General features: G+C 38.1%; 1 protein-coding gene across 2 annotated transcripts in view; it reads left to right on the top strand.

Moving 5' to 3' along the window:
* gpc6a (glypican 6a) overlaps positions 1-22188 on the top strand; it is a 207245-nt gene that overhangs the window by 74119 nt on the left and 110938 nt on the right. For both annotated transcript variants that reach the window (XM_036136143.1, XM_021309614.2), the window contains exon 4: positions 20953-21344. In XM_036136143.1, coding sequence (XP_035992036.1) covers positions 20953-21344 — 392 coding nt within the window. The remainder of the gene's footprint in view (positions 1-20952; positions 21345-22188) is intronic.

Below are 22188 nucleotides of genomic sequence, written 5' to 3'. Positions count from 1 at the left end.
CTGGACTTGTTGCACAGTACCACGCTGTAATTCCCTGAGCTCCTAAGCGCGACCCATTCTTTCACAAATGTTTGTAAAAACAGTCTGCAGGCCTAACTACTTGACTTACCTGTGACCATGGAAATGATTGTAAGACTTGATTTTGATTACTTGGATGACTGAGCGAATACTTTTAGCAATATAGTCAAGCTACAGTATAAATGACGATCTTAACTGAGGCAAGACAAGTTTGTGGAGCTTTGGATCTTGTTCTGAGTTCTTTTTTCACCTCCTGGACGAGTCATTAGTGCTCTTTCCTAGAGTAATTCCCACTACACTGTCACTTATTTATTCCATTTGTGGATAATGTCCCAAACCCCCTAGAAATTGGTTTCAAAATCATTCCCAGACTGATTGATGGCAATATCTATTTGCAGTAAGCATGCGTTGTTGTGGCTGGTGAATCTGAAGAAAACAATCTGGTTAATCATGGTTTAACATGAAGGTTGGCTATTTTTTCACATAGGGTCAGGTTGGTTTGGATAGCTTTGTTTCCCCTTAACAAAAGATAGTATAATTTGAAAGCAGCTTTTTAGGTTTGATTTGGTTATCTATGTCTGATGTTAAAACTTAACCTGACAACAGCCAGCTGTATGTCTCGCTCCGCCTAGCTCCACTCACATCCATCTGGGACACGGCCATAGGCATTGCCTTTACTGAAGGCTGGGCCTTATCAAAACTCCTTGCATATGATTGGATAAGCCACTTGTCTGTCATCTTTATCAACGTGCTATTTCAACCACTCACACCGAAGCTAACCCGTGACGCTGATGAGACCGACGCCGGAAAAAAAAAACCTTTTTTTTTTTTTTTATGTGTTTGCGGCTCTAGTGCAGGGTTTCCCGCAGCGCTATCTTGGCGAGGCGGCCGCGGAAAACGTGTCGTCCACCCCCCCCCCCCCTCCGCTCCGCGAGCCGGTCCGCGGAAAACGTGTCGTCCACCGCCCCCCCCCCCCCCCCCCCCCGAGTCGGTCCTCCTCGCATAAGCAATTCCATGCGGGAAACACTGTAGTGCCACACCTTTTATTGACAGTGAGCTGACAGGAAGAAGGGGGGAAGACAGGCGGCAAAGCGCCGCGGGTCGGAGTCGATCCCGGGCTGACCGCGTTGAGGACTAATAGGCCTCCCAATATGGTTAGCGCTAACCGCTAACCGCTCCAAAACTTGCCAAATCCGGTCGGGAGAAGGGCGAAAACATGGTTTCCACCAATAAAAGCCTTCAGAGCCGTTCTCTGATGTTCTTTTAATGAAACAATATCAGATAGATTGGACAACACGGAGGAAATAGCAGCATCAATGCTAACGCTTGCTTCCTCGATGCGAGCCGCCATTGTTGTTGGAATCTCACGGTGGCTTCTCCACTACGTCACATCCATGAAACACCCGCCCTGCGTCCTGATTGGCCAGACCAAAAATTTGGTTGGGGAAATCATTTTCAATGAGCCGTGTCCCAGATGTATGTGAGTGGAGCTAGGCGGAGCGAGACATACAGCTGGCTGTTGTCAGGTTAGTTAAAACTGGCTTGTTGATATGAAACACCTAAGTGTAACAGAAAAGCTAAAACAGAAGAAATTTTGAAGGGATCAAATATCTATAAATATCACTGTAAACTTGAATGTTCTTGAAGGGCTGTTGAGAGTGTTGTGGCTCTACATTTCTTGTTTGCTTGGTAAATCAAAGCTTTTTAACTGGTTTCAAAAGTTGCATGCAATGAACGCCAGGGATCCACGTGTACATTTTTCCTAAAATTTTAGCCTTATGATTATACCGTTTTCAATACCAAAGGGAACAATTCAAAATATGGCAAAACATACAACAGCCATAATTTCTACCTCAATCATTGCATATTTGATCAGCTTTTTTTTAACCTGGAAATAAACAGACCTCAACCTCATATAATAGTTTTGACAAGGAGAAAACAAATGTCCTTGTCTAAGAGTTACAAGGTGCAAGTATTTGGAAACTTGGATTTATTTGCAAGGGTGAAAGCAATTCTACCGAGATTTCTCTTTTTCAGAGGAACAAAAGAATAAAAAACAATAATATTTGTTGGTCTCCTGAACGCTAGAGGACATACAAGCCCATTCCAGCTGGCCTTCACGTCCATCGATCTGCATTTTTTTGTACTTTCACAGTGAAAGGCCCAAGTACCATCCTGTGCTTTTGTTTACACAGGTCACAGATGTGTGGCAGGAGTAATGTTTGTGGGAGAAGATTGCCTCGCTCTTCAAAAGAGCTGTTCACATAGACAGATAAAGGACATATTCAGACAAACAGACCACACAGGGAAGCCTTAAGTGCTTTTCCCTTTTTGCATTCTGTGTTTTGGATTTCCTGTGCTTTCTGATTAACAGTTCCTGCTGGGTTTTTCTGGGATCCTCTTGTTGATTGTCTGTGTCAGACAATGACAGTGGTGGTATGTTGGCTAGGATTTAACAGTTCATTATCAGGAAGTCAGAAAAGGCACACTTTAATGTGATAAAATCAATAGTACCACATAATACATAACTTAATTTAAACGAAACTCTGGAAAAGGGAAAGTCTGCCAAAGATCAGTCTGAAAGACTTCCTCATTCATCCTACCGTGTGTTTTCATTCCTCTACCCAAGCCATGCCTTTTGGCATCAATTCTCACCTATAATTTATTCTCATTTTTTATTTAAAACGCAGCTACATTCTTGTCACACCAGCATTCCACAAATTTCCAGCTGTCATTTCTCTGTTTTATCTGCACTGGAGGCAATCCGGTATAGCTCTTTTGTTTAAATGATTCAGTTGTTCTTTTTGTGTCTTCTTCCTCACTTTGTTTCCATCTCAGAGGTAGGAGTATTATCAAGGTAAATTTTTCAACTGTTTCATAGACAATTTAAAGTGGCTACCTGGCTGGATTTTATAAAACTTGGAGAGGAGATTGGGTTGTGGAAAAACACAGAAAACAAGTGTTTTTCTAACAACAATTTCTTCCATCTATTACCTGTTTTCCTGCCCGGTTACTGTAATTGTGTTATATATGCGTATCAAATGTTTTATTGTAAAATGGAAGGATTCACTCATTTAATTTCCACACACACTTCAACCCATTCAGGGCGACGGCACTGGGAACCTGTCCAAGCTGTCCTTTGGTGAAAGGCAGGGTAAACCTTGGACAGGTTCCCAGTCTAACACCACGACAACAAAGACCTAACAGAGACAAATAGCCATGCATACATTGTACTGAGGTCAGTTCAGCATCCCTAATTAACCTAAGATTGCATGTTTTGAGCTCTGGAAGAAAGCCAAGATGTCCAAAGTAAAAACCATAAATGCAATATAAAACATGTGATCTCAAACCAGATGAGCAGCAGCAAAGCTGGTCAACCAGTATGGAACAGTGAGCATTTTTTTGCTTTGGGGCAACATTGCTAACTGCCTCTCTGTCAAATATTGTGTTTTCATTTGAGCCACTGGTTGTAACACTGCGTATTTTAAAATCATCATTAATTGACTTTTGAGCCACAGTGAAATTGAGCTTACAGTATATCCGTACAGATAAAGTAACTGCACTGCAGTTAGAGCAAAAACATTATCTTTAGACTCTTTGTTACTTTTCGTTAGTTTGATAAATATGTATTTCACAGCTTATATCATGAAAGCGTAACATTCACAATGTGAAGTTTAACAGCACATACAAGCTAGGGCTGCACAAAATCAGGAAACGCTTGATGTTCAGTAGCATAGTTAAACATCATGATGATGATATGATTTGCAAGAAATAATCACTGAAGCACAGTGTTAATTTATGTCTGCTTTAGGCTAACTGCACAATCATAGATAGCTTTGGAAAACTTGCATCTGGCACCATTAGGTGTTTTCCTTATAGAAGACCAGAGGTGCAAGCTTTGCTAAATATTCTTGAAAAACATCTTAATAATAAGTAAATAGTCTCTGTTAATTTAAACAAACATATCACTAAATATATTGGTGGTATACAGAGTAGCAACATATTGTACTGTAATTATTTGTATGTGTAGTTCTCCAAGCTCTCTTTTGCAATAATGATAGTGATTATTCCCACCCTGATACTGTGATGTTAATACATTTTTGATATACAATGGATAAAAATGGTCTACGCAACACTGTTAAAAGTGTTTGTGTTAAAAGTGTAAAGTAATTAGGCCACGATAGATCATATAAAATCATTTTTCTACATATAATTTGAAATTATGTATCAGTAACAGATGGAAAAAAAAAGAAAAAGAAAATGTTTAAGGGAAATAAAAAAATTAAACTGCAACAGATATGTGACAATCTGGTTGCATAAGTGTACAAGCCCGTAATCTTTTTTTTAACCATTGTTTACTTCAGGATTCAAACTTAAGTCTTTTTGGGTGCAAGCTGTCATAGTTTAAGATCTTTACTTGGCAGTATTTGTCCACTCCACTTTAGCAACATTCTTTTAATCTATCAGATTGTGAGAATAGCTAAACCATTGGAAACATTTTATTTTATTCTAGGTATGCCATTTGTCTGTTGTTTTGTATACTTGAACTGACTATGATGCAAAACAAACACCTAATACTTCAGCTTTCTGACACCTGAAGGTTCTGGGTCAAAATTTATTGGTGTTATACAATTTCATCCACATTGAGAAAAAGTCTAATACTAGTCTTGTCTTGTTCCATGTGTGAAACAGCAACTCCTGATGGTGATACTGCCACCACTATGTTAAGCCACGTTTTGGTTATGGTGTTCTTATGGTGATGTTCAGTGTTACTTTTGCGGCAAATAGTACCTATTGAAATAGTGGCCAATAGTTCAAACTTGGTTTCATCAGACCATTACACATTCACCAACTAGGTTTGGGTAGATTTTACCCAGGCTTTGATCCTTCTTTTCAAAGGCAAAGACTCTCTCTTTCAACTCTTCTCCTTGTTCCAGAAATATGAAGAATACAAAACACTGTTGTAACAATTTTTAATTTACACAAGTGCTAAACTATGACGTAGTATTAGGGTCATTGTCAATAAAAGAAACAAAAAAAAAGAGTAAAATGCTGCGAAAAACTCAGACATTTCTAAATGTATTTCACATACGGGAGAAGATACTCTGTTGTCAAAAAAAAGTCATAAATTTGCAAGAAGAAAAACATAATTTTCCATGATTTCATGCATACATTCACAATATAAACAAAGTATGGGGCTATAGGATATGCTCTTACATTGTGAAGTCTGAAATTTGTATGAAAGAAACTCAGACGTTTACTGAGATTATAATGTAACAAAAAAATGCTGGAAGTCATCTAAGATGGCAGTGGTACATTTAGGAAATGGACTTCCAGACACCACCGTGCACATCTGGATATTTTCCAAAGTGTAACTCCAGGCTGTTTTCCTGTATCGGGACAACCTTTCTTGGCACCCTCACTAGCGAGTTTCTTTTTTGTTTTTTCATCGCTTTTGATTATATATATATATATATATATATATATATATATATATATATATATATATATATATATATATATATATATATATATATATATATATATATATATATATATATATATATATATATATCTTCTCCTGACAGATACCTTTGTTCAGTAAAAAGCTTTTTGTAATTTGTAACCTCATTGCAAAGAATGGCTTTAGCTAAAGTATGCAAATACAATTTTACCAGTAATATTCTACTAGAATGCCTAGTTAACTTTTTTAACTGCTGAATAGATTGTTTATATCTGACAAAAATGTATCAAAAGTTTTTCCAGCAAAGTACTATTTTAAAGATGTGTACACCTATTCAGCCAGGGTATTTATTATATTATATTTTTTTTTGTATGACCATAAACGCGGTCATACAAATGTGCCTGAATGCATGGAGTCCTCACAGAGTCCACCTTGAGTACGCCTCGAGTACAGGCAGTCTTGTAGATTGCTCAGGGGTCCGATCAGGTAGTGATACTATGTACCGTAATGCTCAGAATATCCATTGAGCAGAGCAGCTTTGTTGCTTACCAAAGTTGTACTGTGTATTTTAACAGATTTTTGGGTGCATTTTACCACTTAAAATCGGTCAGTAATCATATATAAGATGTACCATAAATCTTTGAGAAAAATTAAGGATTTTAAGTGTGCTTCATACTCCAAAAAATGCAGTATCTTTGTTTATCACACTGAGATACTTTTGCCAATTTACCGCCACTAACTGACTATGGTTGCCTTTACTGCAACCTTTCAATAGGATGTGACACATTGTGTATATGTATGTATTATATGTAATAATTGGTCTGTACAAATAATTTTGAACCCAGTAGCAGTAGATACAGAGTAGAATAGATGCAAAATACAGTACCAGAATTGGCCTTGTTGTTGAAATTGCCAATCATCACCTGCCTTCAGGGAGCCTCTTTAACATTCAGAAGCTGTTATTTTGTTCATGTGGCATCTATCAGAAAGGCACAACAAAGCAAAGCAAAAACAGGTCCCTACTGGTACATTTCAAAGATTTGTCATCTCCAGTAGATAAATGTTTGTCTTCTACCATATAATGTCTATATATCTCAGTAATTTGAAGTTCCATGCCTACAAGTGAATTTTTTTTGTATGTGATCACTTTCTTTTATTCTAATTTTCAGTGCACATACTGACTTTAAACCAACATACAAATATAGAAAAAAGACCTGCCTTGGATATTTTCTCTTCTATGGGCAGAACCTGATTAGGTTTAGCTAGGATGCTATTCTGCTTCTTCGACGGTAACAAAATGCTGAACCAAGAACGGGTTTTGCTTTGACAAGCTGGTTGTGTATCTTTGTGTCTAAAACTCTTTTATCTCAAGCAAATATGTGACCCGTGCTCTCAGCTGCTATCAGAGAGCTCTGCGTACAGTTGTTGTTTCTTGGAGGGTGGAGGACAGCCTAGCTCTCTATCTGGTCTGTCAGCTCTTTGCATAAAAGAAGTCTTACCCTCAGCCTTTGATGCATAGATTTCAGGGTAGATTCACTTGGCTGTCAGAAAACAATTGTCTTTTTGTAAACGGCGGTGGCTGCTGCAACTTTAATTTTGAAGATGTTTTAAATGAGCTGTCACATTGTTGTTGTTGTTTTCCAAGAGACTGGCCTCCTGCTCTTTCTATATCCAACAGCAGTGGGCTTTAATTATGAGCCCCGTTTATTGATGCTGTCAGCCTAAGTGTGATATGCATCATGCATGTGGCAGGAAGGGAGTTTGCCACCTGGTCGCCAGCTCTGTGCTCTCTCTCGCTGCACACAATGTCTGTGAAAATGCACTGTCATCAATGTGGAGCAATATTACCTGGGGATCAAGGCCTATGGTATTCATTTATTCACTCATGTGGTTCCTCTCATTCATAGTATAAAGTGAATTTGATTATGATTGATGAACAATCATGCAAAAACTGGCATCCATTTTAATGAACATCTATCCTTTTTCTTTTCTGGTGCAAAGGATAAAAATGTCTGCAGAGGATGCAGATTTTCACTAACACTGAGTACCACGTCCGCACAGCGTTTAAAACGTTTTCGCAACAGGACAGAGAAAACTCAGTGCCATCACAAAAGACAGCTGCCCATTGAGAAGGATCTGCTGTAATGTTTGGGAGGTGGAAGATGTCAAAGTAACACACCACTCTAAAATACTTTCAGGCACTTTGAGCTGCAGAAAAAGTGAACGCATGGTCAGAAAATGGAGGCATCACAAACTCACACACAGTTACACGCTGTTTACTGTGAAATAGAAACGTAACATCACTATCAACACAAAATATTCTGTATAAAACAACAGAATGCTCCTGTCAGTACAAGTGTTATAAAAAGAAAACTGTCTAGTTCAGGGAAACGAGCAGCAGCTTGTGCAGCCCTGAATTGGGATAAAACTGAAGTGTCTGTATAGGGCAGTGAAAAGGTAAATGATAACACAGTGAATGTGGAGTTGGTTTTGTCGGAGTGTATTTTTCTCTTTTTCAACAAATCCAGTACACCATGTTCCATCAGACTTAACTCCCAAGAGACATTTTCATAAACTTGCTTCTTTGGCCTTTTTGGATCTCTGTGGGGATTGAGTGATACTGAAAGAAAAACAAAACAAATAATAAAGTTCTCAGAATACTGTCTGAATACCAAAGGAGATCACGAAGGGCTGACTGTCATAGACTGTCCATCAGAGCCTGAGAAGTTAAAGGGAAACAATTTTGATTGTTGCATCGCATTCAAAATGATCAATTGTAAGTTTTACATATTAGACAATCATCATCAATGACCAGTTTTATCAAGACCTCACCCTTTTAAAGACTTGTTTGCAATTATACCTTCACTGCAACTCATTAGATTTAGATATTTAATTCATGCAGGTGGTATGGGAGTTAAGGGATGGCTGGAATAATTATCATACTGTCTTACTTAAATATGAATGAATAAATGTTAAGCGGGTTGGGGTCCAATTATTCAACCTTTCCAATGACATAGCTAAACACTCTATCAGGGAACCTTGGAAGCAGGGGGCGAGCCCCTGGTAGACAAGCTTTGGTGTCCCGGGGCTCAGCCGGGATGCCCTCTCTGTGTGGGCCCTCCACCTGCAGAGAAGAACATCAAGATTGGATGCACGTCAAGCTGGGTGGTAGACAACCGTGGAGGCTTTGGTGTGCAAATCCCTGGTGGCATGAGCTGTCTTTAGAGACTTGAAATTTCATCTAACCAGGGGTTAAGGAGCCGGAGCAGTTGTGTGAGGTTGAGCGGTACCTGCTAGAAATAGTTGGACAGATTGGACTTTGGAACCCAGCTCCTGGAGAGGGACAGGACCCTCTAATACTCCAGGGTTGTTCAGGGAGAAAGGTGTCAGGCAAGAGTGGGCATACTCACAAGTCCTGAGCTGAGAACCTCGGCGTTGGAGTTTTCCTTGGTGAGTGAGAGAGTCGCCTCTTTGCTGCTTAAAGTTGTAAGAGAAAAGGTTCTCACTGTTGTCTGTACTTATCTCATCTGCAGAGAGATGAGAGAATCAGGAGATGACATGGAATTGTAATGGATCATGTTCAGGTCCTTCATTGCTGATCGGCCTTTAAGGAGCCGTAGCCTGAAGGTTAGCGACGCTTGCCAGAGGAGAACCCTAGCGGAAGCCGTCAAGCTGAAAAATAGAGTACTTTGAGGTGTGGTTGTCCTTGGGGACTTCTGAAGCAGCTGATAGGTATTGGGCAACCAGAAGGACAAGGTTGAGTCTGTTCCCAGTTTGTGTTGGACTGGGGCTGCCCCTTGTCACAGATCGTGTTTCTGGTGATCATGGACAGCATCTCAAGGTGTAGTCATGGAGATGAAATAGTCTGTTTCTGCTTCAGATCATGACCTCCGGCATGCCCTAGAGAGGTTTGCTGTTGAGTGTGACGCTGCTGGGATGAGAGTCAATGCCTCTTAGCCAGAGCCCGTGGTCTTTGTCCAGGATAAGGTGATAACTCCCTCTGGGTCAATCTCTGTCTCAAGTGAAGGGGTTTAAGAATCATGGTGTCTTGTTCAAGAGTGATGGTAGGATGGAACAAAATATGGACAGATAGATTGTGGATACATCTGTAGTAATCTGGGCGCTGCTCCAGCATGTTGTGGTGAAGAAAAAGCTGAGCCAAAAAGCAAAGCTCTTGATTTACTGGTATTTGCATAGGTCTTTTGCAGACCATACAAAGAACTGTTGGTGCGGCATGTGGCATAGTGGTAGAGTGGGCACTACATATCCTTGGAGTGACCGTTTGGGGTTTGATTCCGACCCTTCTGCTGCATAACCTCCCTCATCTTGCTTTGTTCATTTCCTGTATTTTCAGATTCTCAGCAGTTCATTTGCTCAATCTGAAAATAAAAAAGGTAAATAATAATAACTAATCCTACAGTTACTTATTGAATAAAAGGAAACGATGATTCCATCAAGTTCCAGGATTTCATTGAGAACCAGAGTAGAGACAAAGTCACACCCTTGGATAGGCCACAGCTTGCCCTCCTTCTGCTCCCAGCCCTGGTGTCCTCTGAATATGAGAACTCGCCTCCTCATAAGCAGACGTAACACAAGCACCTAAAATCCAAACATTTACAATCCTACACAGAAAATATGCAAACATTGACCTTGGCAAATCAGGGAGGAGTGAAGCCAATATTAGGTCTTGGTTCCTCCCTGAGTGCAGCTGCTCAGATAGATCAGAGGCAATCTTAGTAGCCCAAGGTGTAATGATTGCTTTCACACTGGTCTGTCTACTTTCCGGCCCTCATCTGTGGTCATGAGGTATGGATCGTGATCAAAAGAACAAAATCCCGGATATGAGCGGCCAAAATAAGCTTCTTCCAGAGGGTGGTCCGGCTCAGCCATAGAGATAGGATGAGGAGGTCTGTTATTTGGGGGGAGCTTAAAGTAGAGCTGCTGCTTCTCTTCATCGAAAGGAGCCTGTTCAGGTGGTTTGAGATGGTTATCTCCGTTATATAATTTTTGTTTTTTAAATAGAGATATGATATGCATGCTAGTCCACATCATTAAAATATCCCAGGTTTGTTTTTTACATAGGAAATATTTAATTGCATAACATAATGTCTGTTTGTGTATCAACCAAAAAATTAAATGTATGCTAGCCAGATTTGCAATCCTAATACTACAGATGGTTTAAATGTTTAGTTTTTCATACATGATATTTGATTTAAATGAATTAATACACGATTTACAAAACAAGCACAGTAATCTATTTTATTTCAAGAACTGAATCAGAAACTCCTTATGAATAATGCAGTTGCATCAAGTAACTAGTGAGGGCAAAAATCATCATTCAGGATTTTCTTTGAGAACTTCACTAAGTGTGTAAACATTTCAGATTTGCATACTAGCCTTAGCTTGTGGGTGAACACAGACAGTCACAGAGGCAAAGTGACATATTTTCTTTCATACTTCAGGCTGGCCTGTTTTTTTCCCTCAAGACAATCAGCTAGTGAATAGTTTCCATGCTGGATGTGATATTACTGTTTACAATTACAAAGAGGCCAGGAATAAATAAAACATGCTTGATTTTCATATTTTGAAATGTTTGTTGTTGTCTCCTGCAGCCTTCACTTTCCTCTGCACTACTGATTTGTCCTTTATTAAAAACCTTTTGCGTACATTTAATGTTTGCCACCTTTTCCATCTCCTGTCAGATGTCTTTGCCAGACTGTTTGAATTCCAACACCTGCTTTTACTTATTTAGTTTTTTTGTTTCTTTCATCAGTATCACGGCGGTCCTTTTAATTATAGATAGGCGTGTTCTCCAACGACTAATACCTTCTTCCGCATCCTGCCTCATTAGGATATGTTAATTCATGTCATAATTAGGTCCCTGCTGTCACGTCTTTCTTTAATGGATGATTGTGAATCATCCAACACCAACAGGGACACAAATGAAAACAGATGTTTCTGAATTTTAAACAAATCAGGCAAGAATATTACTCAGAATGTTCAAATAACAAGTATAACACAAATTAGACTGTTTTAATCCTCTGTATCCTAACATCTTGAAGGATTTCACATAGTGCATTAATCTATTTTACCCAATGCTTTTCTTATTTTACCTATGCTGATGTTGTTTTAATTTTATTATTCAAAAAAATAGCGAGCTTGCTATTATTTTTTGCAAACTTGTTCTATAGAAACACATTATTTAATTACCCAATGAACCTGATGAACAAATAAACATGCTTTTGCTTTTGATTACAGAAATTAGAGATTTTCAGCACCATAGCGAAGCCTCATGGTTAGTAATGTGTAGTTATCATTCCTATAATATCTCGAGGTTTAACATTTATGTATTGTTTTTTTTATCTTACACACACTAAAGCAAACATGTTAAATTCTTACTTTTACAGTTTTGGAGTAAAGATTGTCACAGAATATGATTAAATTATCTTAATATGCATTGTCATACAGAGTAACACCAGTACACTTTTGGTCTTTTTTTTTTTTTTTTTTTTTTTTTTTAGCCAGCTGACTGCTAATACACAGCAACAGGTGGGGGACAGACCACTCACCATTGCTATAATCAAACAATCAGACACCAGTTGCTCTGGCACTTTTCCTGCTTTCCATTAAAAAGAATATAAACCTTAAGCACAGTCTGATAGAATATTGAGGTCATTTTGAAACACATCTTTTTAAAACCTTGCATATTTTGATAGCAATAAATGGGCCACGACCAATTAAAACCAATACATCTATAAAAATTGGTTGTTGTTTTATCTTCATTCATAGTAAATATTGAAAGGAGCATTCATGAAAACTGAATTAAAGCAGAAGCGCAGGGTTCAGACTGACACTAGAGAAGTGGCACCGATTCAAACAAACTGGATGATAACATTTCAACCGGACCACATGAGAAATGTAACTATAAAAAATTATTTTACACATACAGTACATGTTGTAGAGTATTTATACTTTAAGTGAAAGCAAGGTGTCAGCCCCAGATATTTCAGAATGAAACAAAAAACAGACACAAATATAGGTCACATTTGTGTAAGGTTAACCAGAGATTTCAATAATTTAGATGATATTTTTACAAGTAACCGATTGTAGTAAGGCCTAAGAAAGCGTATGATTATCAGTGGATGAAATGTGACACCTTCTGACTCGACTTGAAATATATACAACAGCCTATTTCACAGTCCAGGTGTTATTCAATATTAATACATTACAACATACTGGTCCACTTTTAAAGTCAAAAGTACCTGTATGTTTCCAATATTAATGGAGAGAAACACTCAGAATTATGCAGAAAGAGAAACTCCCTGGAGGACGAAATGCTTTGTCTGCTTATTGCCTGGTTGTGTTTGCAATGTATACAGGAGTGATGGAATGACACAACAGCTAATCAGCTGATGGATTTGACAACAAATCACTTTTCAATTGTTAGTTAGCCTATGCTTTGCTTACTAAGTCATTTGCTATTGGTTCATTCCAGTCTGATTTGCATAGGTCTTTTGCAGACTATACAAAGAACTGATGGTGCGGGATGTGGCATAGTGGTGGAGTGGGCACTACGTATCCTGAGAGTGACCATCTGGGGTTTGACTCCTGCCCTTCTGCTGCATGACCTCCCCCTTCGTGCTTTGTCTATTTCCTGTATTTTCAGATTCTCAGCAGTTCATCTGTTCAAAAACTGAAAATAAAAAAGGAAAAACTTTAACGTGCATACAGTTGCATATATGACAAAAGTAATGGTTGACAGAGGATTGCATCATTATCAGAGGACTTGCCTGATGTAAAAAACAAAATCCATCCATCCATCCATACATTGTCTTCCGCTTATTCGGGGTCGGGTCGCGGGGGCAGCAGCTTCAGTAGGGAGGCCCAGACGTCCCTCTCCCCGGCCACTTGGGCCAGCTCCTCAGGAGGAATCCCAAGGCGTTCCCAGGCCAGCCGGGAGACATAGTCCCTCCAGCGTGTCCTGGGTCTTCCCCTGGGCCTCCTCCCGGTGGGACGTGCCAGGAACACCTCACCAGGGAGGAGTCCAGGAGGCATCCTAACCAGATGCTCGAGCCACCTCAACTGGCTCCTCTCGACGTGGAGGAGCAGCGGCTCTACTCTGAGTCCTCCCCGGATGACTGAGCTCCTCACCGTATCTTTAAGGGAGAGCCTAGACACACTACGGAGAAAACTCATTTTGGCCGCTTGTATCCGGGATCTCGTTCTTTCGGTCACGACTCAAAGCTCGTGACCATAGATGAGGGTAGGAAGGTAGATCCGTAACGGAGCACCCCCCACAGGATCCCTCGGGGGACACGGTCGAATGCCTTCTCCAGATCCACAAAGCACATGTAGACTGGTTGGGAGAACTCCCATGCCCCCTCCAGGACCCTGCTGAGGGTGTAGAGCTGATCCAGTGTTCCTCGGCCAGGACAAGGACGTCCAGAGTAGTAAAAAAATAAAAAATAAAAATAAAAAAATAAACATTTGGGCAAAGATAACATTAAACTGATATATTGAACCTGCCCAGAAAATTTCAACTAGGAGAACATTTAGATGGAGTTAGAAGAGTGTATCCTGTCATGTTTACAGTTGCATTTTGTCCTTGTTTGGATCACACTCACTTAACCAAACTTTTCTGAGTTGTAAAAATCCCCACGAAACATCAGTTTAAAACTATACTTGTCCACCAGTTCTCTCATATTCAACTCTGTAAAAATTGCTGGTTAAAATATTTCAGATCAGTACTAAACTAAACCCAAATCCCATTAGAAAACAGATCTTATTTAAAAACATACTGGTGAAATGACTCATTCTCCAATTTATAATGAATGTTTTTTTTTCTTTCAGGAAAGCACTGTGTACTTTTTCTATTGACAGCTAAACATCTATTTGACTTATTTTAGAGATATAATAAATTACCAGCGCACAACGTATAAAATGTAGTATTATTTGCTTTGCACAGTAACTACCCGCTGGCAATTTAAGAGGCTTGGACCATTAATTGAAAATTGCTCTTAATTACCCATACTTGCAATGAGAGTTCCTATTGCTTTAGGCTAGAAGAAATGAGCAACTGTTCTTTCAAAGCGGGTGAAGTAAAATTAATGGGTGAGGGCATGTTTTCTTTTATTGAAAGAGTGTTATTATCAGTCCAACAGAAAGGTCACCTTTATTAATCATAATAATTATTTACAGTAATTAGGACAGATATCAAAGGAGCACTTTGGACTATTCCCAGAGAAAATGGATTCTTCATGCTTAAAATTACTTCAAGGGTATGAATACACTGCATATATTTTCTATGCAACGGGAAAATTATAAGGTCCAGCATCGATTTTGATTGCCACTTACATGAAGACTCATTTTGCCAACCCATAAGACAAACATATTAGTGACATTCTTGTCCTGACAAAACAGAAAAAAAACATTATGTTTTTTTAAATCTATTTTTATTTTGCAATAAATATTAATAATATAGAAATTAAAGGTTGTGAACACTGCCATTATGCAGTTAGATTTAGATTTTAACTAAAAAACAGAAACTTCCCAAAAGTCTACCCACCCCAGTAAAATACAGCAGGGTTTGGTGATCATTCAAATTATTTCAGAACATTTTCCATCTTCAATGAGAGATATATACAGTATTATTCCTCTGAGGAACAAATTAATTGTTAGAGGCAAAATGTAGGTTCCTATATTTGATGTAAAATTTTTAGTGGCTAAAATGCCAAAGCCCTAAAAGAGTGGTGGAGACATTTTGCTGAGAGCAAAGAATACATGGATTTGTGTTGTAACACAGGCAGAATGTTTTCCAAAGAAAATGTCCATGCCTGGATATCATCTCCCTATTCTTGTTGGAAAACATGTTAAAAACGTTTGTTCACAATTCTGTATTCCAGTACATTTGACACAAAAAGAAACAAAAAAATTTGAAAAAATTAATAAATTACCAAACGTACTCCATAACTGCAGAAATCTAGTGGTGACATCTTGCTCTGGCATTACTTTTCTTCAGCTAGAACTAGACTTTTCTGTCAACAGGGGTGAAATTAGGAACGGCTTAAAAAGATGAAGATGGTATATGTCTTAGAATCACTGTGAGTCCAAGCAGCAACAGAATGGCCTCACCAGAAGAAAATTTAAGTTTTGGAACGGCCTTGCCTTTCAGAACTAAATCTCATCGCTAATTGATTGAGTCACCTGATCAGGGCTGTGGACAATGGATTTACATTTACAAGTTTAAATTTTCACATCCACTCTATGCTAAGATAACATCTAGATATTTTTATTAGTTTTTTGTAGAAAAAAAAATATGTTGAGCTAGTTGCATAAATCTAAATGTCTCTTTTTACTGTGCAAACTGTATAAATTTTCAGGTGACATTGCACATATGGGCTTTTTATTTTGTCTCTTTGAATGAATTCAATTTGGATCCCTACCTAGGTTTTCAGCAGACATTTTGTTATGATGTGACCTTGAAGGCAATTTAACAAAGAGACAATATCGCCCTTTTTTTTTTTTTACACAGAATCTAAGTTCCATAGAGTAAAATTTGCCATAAACATACTCTTAGTTTTTTTTATTATTAATATTCAATTGTCAAATATTTAGGTCTTTGATCTATGCAACCTTATTTACTCAGGAGATTGAGGTTTGGGAATGTTTTTTCTAATTTCCAATGATTTTCTATTGTCAGTCACCATAAAGCCCTGCATTGACATTTTACCAACTATTAACACCCAGAACACTGAACAGCTGAATGATATCCAAGGTCAATACTTCTCATTCATAATCCCCCCAGAAAATATGTACCTTGGCCTATTGAAAGCAAATCACTGTATATGGGATGGCAAGCTTTTGCTATTTTGAAACTATCAGGATTGTTTTTCTTCCAGGTACCCAGCCTTGAAATAACAATATTTAAAATAATCCATAGAAAAACATGACCAAACATTTATGCAGACAAGGGTGCCACTTTAGTGCACTGACTTTCCACAATAATTGAAAATGTAGGTTACTATTTGTTAGTGCTGATTTTATGATTCTAGACATCAAACCTTTTCAATCTTAGGTTGTCTTTGCAGAATTTTCATTAGAATTTTAGGATTAAGCTTGAAGCAGTTGTTAAACTAAAGAAGACTTTAAAAGTCTTGGCAGGACCAGTGCTTGAATATGAATTGAATAGGAGTGCAACTTTATTTGTGTTCTACAATTCTGCATCGTTTGTAAAGTGCTAAAAAAAACTATACTTTACAGTTTGCTACGTTACATGTGTAGCTTCTACAGCCAGAGATTTTTGAGAGCTTCTGTTCCCTGCCTATCTTTAGAGCCGTTTAAATGGTGACAAGGATAGAATTTAACGTTCCCAATACACAGGGGCTTACATGTCCTTGATTCAGATCTAATTGAAAAAATTGAATGAAAAAGACCCTGCAGGCTTTTAATATTTAAACTAATGTTGGTGTAATGGCAGGTCATTCAGCTGCAAAGAAAGTAGAGCGAATGACTGGGGAATGGTCCCTTTGGTGTTGTAGGTGTGGGACATGCTGTGTCATTTTAGCAGAAACAAAATAGAAAAGGTGGCAAATACAAATTTGATCAAAAGGAATGTTCAGACGGTCATTTTAGTATATTCTCAACAGTGGTATGAATGCAAGCCTTTGGTAAATGTATCATGCAGGACCGTAGTTGTCCATAAATAGGAAGGAAAGGAAGCAAAGTGCTTTATTTGTCATTATACATACAAGGTGCATATAACAAAATTATATAGATCAGATGGAGGGATGGAGGGTTAGCCTGAGCTGCTTTGACTGAGCGCGCCGCCACTAATGTCCGGCCTGGCCAGCATGTCTTTTGTTTGTTCAGCCTTTCATTTTACACTTGATGTTTAGACATTCACACTTGGTGTTTATGACAAGAAGAGTTAAACAGCTAAAATGTTTCAACTATTTTCCAGTGAACGCAGCTTTCAGAGAGTGTTTGGATCATTCCTTTAGGTGTGGTCGGTGAGTCATTTAAACACCCTCTTCCTAAGAAAATGACATGCATCACTTGCTTCAAAATTCCCCTCATTTAGTCAGGTTCTTCACAGAGTCAATACGAGGTTTACCTTACATACGGTTAGTTCATTCCCTTTCTTAAAGACACAAACGGGTCCATGGTGTCATAAATGCGTGGTGTTGTCCTTTAATGGACAATTTTCAGATTTTTTTTTCAGCATGAAGAAGCTTTCCTAAGAAATGTGACTTTTATTTGGGAAGACTTTCTTTGCATTTACAAATTACATATCTTGTGCTAGTATGTTTCACAGCTGTGTTTACTAGAACATAGTTGAAATATTTGACACGATTAACTCTTTTTGTCATGTTCCACAAAGTTCTAAAGTCACAGAAAAAAATGGGTTTATGTTTTCTTTATAAATTAAAAACAATGAACTACTCTAACAGTTAAATACCGAAATTTGCTGCTTTAATTATTACTAAATAACTTATATTTGAAGTTATTATTTTTTTATGGTTTAATCACGCAAGGATATATGTTTACTGAATAAGACATGACCAGCATTTCAGGTCAAGACTGCTATTATTTACAGAGCAAAGAAATGTCAGCCAGGCAGCCAGGAGGAGAGCTCCTCTGATGGTTTATTAGCAAGCTTGGCACGTGAAACATTTGCAGCGTGTTTGTTTACGAGGAAGGGTGGGGAAATGTTTGACATTTGTGCTTGAAGAAATGTGTTATGATCTTCCCAACATTTATGCCTTTGTGCTCGGGAACATGGGATCCTATTAGCCAAGCTTCAGTGAAACTCCCCTGTTAATTCTCTCTCTTTTTTTGTTCTATTTTTCTTTCTGTTGGCTGATTTAATACTCAAGAGAGCAAGTGCTCGCATGGAAGAAAGCAACTTAGGCAGATGTGAAAGAAAATGTCATAATTTTTGTTGCTGTTTGAATTCTGTTGTCACTCTTGAGCATTTTAATGTCTATGTTTTAGGTCATTTAAGATAAAAGATCCCAATTCGCTTTTTAAAATAACTCAGTTTATAGTAAACGGGGTGTTGCTTAATTCTTTTGGATCTTCAAGGTGATGCTTGTGAGGAGGAATGAAAGCTGTGTGTGTGTGTGTGTGTGCTCTAGTTCAGCAGAAGAGCTAATGTGGTTCTCGGCTGAATAATACTGATTGTGAGAGAAGGCTGTAAAAACATGGTGCATGCAATTTTGTTCAGATATTGTAACAGTAGTCTGCTCTAGTTGCCCAAACTGACCTGCTTTAGTTTGTTTGTTTAAAATGCCCACATCAGAATCAAATCTAAAAAAAAAAAAACAACGTGTTGATGGATAATATTTTCTGTCACACCATGGCGTGGCCCGGTTGATGTTAAGACATGGATCCTCCTTGCAATATTATAGAGCGAAGACGTGTCTGTGCAAATTCTCAGTTATCCGGGTCATTGCAACAGCAAACAGGCTTAAATCGGAGGCAACCGGACTTTGGCTCATTTCTTCTGAAAACATTTCGACACCTATTCAGGAGTCTTTGTCGATTCTGCTGGCTCTCACTTGAGCAGAAAAACTGAGCGAAAGTCCGGTTGCCTCCAATTTAAGCCTGTTTGCCATGGAGATAAGATATTTTGTTAGGGCAAGTGCAATGCTTCTGGTTGTGTGATGCAGGGAAAACATGGGTCCTGATTTTTATTTTATTTTTTTATTTTATTTTAACTTTTATATATATATATATATATATATATATATATATATATATATATATATATATATATATATATATATATATATATATATATATATACATACCTACGTCCCATTTATACCGGGTGCCTCCAAACAAAGGACAGCTACGACATCTAAGCTGAGGTTCATCAAATAGAACTTTAATTGCATACATTCGTCTTGTTGAGGTTTGTTAAAATGCCTATTATTGGTTAACACAAGCAACAACTAAAAAATATATAGCTCAGAGAAAATGTAAAATAATATATTTTCACAAATTTCTCTCTTTTGACTCCTTATTTTTTATTCATGAAAACATTAGGCCAACCTAATTATAATCAAAATGTATTCTGTCTCAAGTCTTAGTTCTTGGTTTACCTGCTTGGCTTATACTGATTCTAACCATTGGCTGAAAGAACTAATACTTTTTATCTTTTGCCAGATTTCTTAATTGTTAAAATAATGGAAAAAGATCTAAGTGAAACAATGACTGACACAAGTTAAAAAGACAGAGGACATTTAATTCAATATTTTTTGAACCACAGTAAAGTAAATTTAAATTAATTTGACCAGGGCAGTCAATAGAAAAGATTAATTAGTTTGACAAATGCAGTTCAAAATGTATTTGACCAAGCCCCAGTATAAAAAACAAGTCAGTGCTTAAAGATTGTGTTGACCCGATATTGCTTTACTGAGAAAGCTAGTAAGGTCTTTGTAAAAGAAATATATCCACAATCCACAATTCGCAGTTGACTTTCTTGACTGTGCAGTAACATTGTTGCAGGTCTGATTAATCACCTCATCCAAACAGCAGTCCATGATTGTAGTGGCCTCTTTCAGGAGCAAAAATATGCCTTTCCACGTGGCAAATATGAATAAAGAATGGTTTGAGCAACAAAGCAACGAGTTCAAGATGATTGCTGAGCCTCCAGATATCCCAGACGTCATTTCAAGCGGTGCTGTTTAGAAGGTTCTTGACAATAAGTCTGAAGTGTAGACGTGCAAAAGCGCATCATGAAGGACCTTTTAATGATGACTTGTTGCCACATAACAAATCAGACCTAGAGGAGTATGTACATCCAGCCTGTTTTGGCGAAAAATTTTAAACTAACTCAATATGTGTTCAAACAGTTTTTCAAAGAAAAAAAAGGGAGTGTTAGGTATTTTTAATGAGTCCAAATCTCCGTGATGATTAAAATACGGCAGATGTGCTTCTCTCCCAATAAAATGTCATATCGGACTCCTCAAGCTATTCAAAGCAAATAAAGCCTCAGTTTAGCAATATACAGTTGTAATAGCCTCTGTGATCAAATAAAGTGTTTCAAGGCAAGGCTATTCCATCTGGGAACAATGGTTTGGTGCCCAGGGAAGGATGATGTATACTGGTGTCTGCATCCAAAACTTATGAATATTTTGTTACAGTGTGCAATCAGAACCTTTACATTAATCATTCATGGTTCTTGTGGCCCATTATTTCTGCTATTAAATTATTAATGCTCTGCTCTGACTTTCACATAATCAAGTACCTATATTTGGCTGCTTTATATTGCTACGTTAGATGCAGACAAGATCGTAAAACGTGCCATTAAGTGAAGTAATAGGCGAGGAAAGTCATTTTAGTGGATTCTTCTTATGCTCCTATTTTTAAGTTTGTCATATAAACAGGTGATGTGAATGTCTGATAATGAGCTAAATGCTTTTCTCATCTCTACCCCTTTTTTCCCAAACCCTTTATCCATCTAGAGTTTTTCTTGGAGCTGCTGGACAACTCTGAAAAATCTCTCAACAGTATGTTCACAAAGACATACGGGAAGCTGTATATGCAGAACTCTGAGGTGTTCCAGGACCTATTCACTGAACTAAAGCGCTATTACACGGGGGGCAACGTCAACCTGGAGGAGATGTTGAATGACTTCTGGTCCAGGCTGCTGGAGCGCATGTTCCAGTTGCTTAACTCCCAGTATCACTTCACAGACGACTACCTGGAGTGTGTCACCAAATACACAGATCAGCTAAAGCCCTTTGGAGATGTTCCCAGGAAACTAAAGGCTCAGGTCACCAGAGCATTCATTGCTGCACGGACATTTGTCCAAGGGCTAATGGTGGGTCGCGAAGTTGCCAACAGGGTCGCCAAGGTGAGGAAAAAAATTACATATACTATTAAATGTGCTTTGAGTGTATTTGTTGTTAAACAATCTTATTCTGCTCTCCTTCTGCATTGTATTCAGTTTGCCTAATCATTTTATGATTTAAATTGTTTTGATTTAATTTGTTTGTACAATTAATGGTTTGATATAATATGTCAGTGCTTAGGTCATTTTATTTTGAAGGTTTGAACTAAAAACAAAAAGGTTTATTGAAATCTCATTGTGACTTTAGCTGTATCATAAGCATTATTCTGACAGGATTAGGTTTAGCTAGGGACAACATGCAATTTGTAATAATTGCAGAGATTGTCTGTGTTGTCAATCCTGGGCGAATTGGAACTGTCAGTAATGTGTAAAGTAAAAATTCCCTGCAAATCACCTACTATATTTTTTGCTGAAGTCCAAGGTCCTGTGATAATACTAATCCAATGTGAATAGGCATCTCTGTGATTTGGACAGAGATGGGCAGTTTTTGTTTTCTTGGTGCATTTTTATTTGCTGTTGGTGAGAGTGAAGGATGCTTCGGAGGGTTTTTGAAAAGCTTTAGGGTCCCATGCCAGCGAAACCCTATCAGCCCGTGAGACATGGCATTAGGTAAAAGAAAAATGACTGAAGAGAAGGAGCAATATCAGGTGCAAATGGTGGATGACATCAGGCATTGCAATCTGTCGTAAGAATAATTTTCTTCAGTTTGTAGTCTTCTGTTATACAGCCATGTTACGCAATACCAGCATGTTAACATCATATCTGGGAGATGTCCATAGATTTCAACAAACTCTCAGTCTTCGGTTATCCCGTGCCTATACAACACATAAATAGCAGACGTAGGGGG

The sequence above is a fragment of the Fundulus heteroclitus genome, chromosome 4, assembly GCF_011125445.2.
Source record: "Fundulus heteroclitus isolate FHET01 chromosome 4, MU-UCD_Fhet_4.1, whole genome shotgun sequence".
Classification (NCBI taxonomy): domain Eukaryota; kingdom Metazoa; phylum Chordata; class Actinopteri; order Cyprinodontiformes; family Fundulidae; genus Fundulus; species Fundulus heteroclitus.
This window is presented reverse-complemented; position numbering and strand designations above follow the sequence as displayed.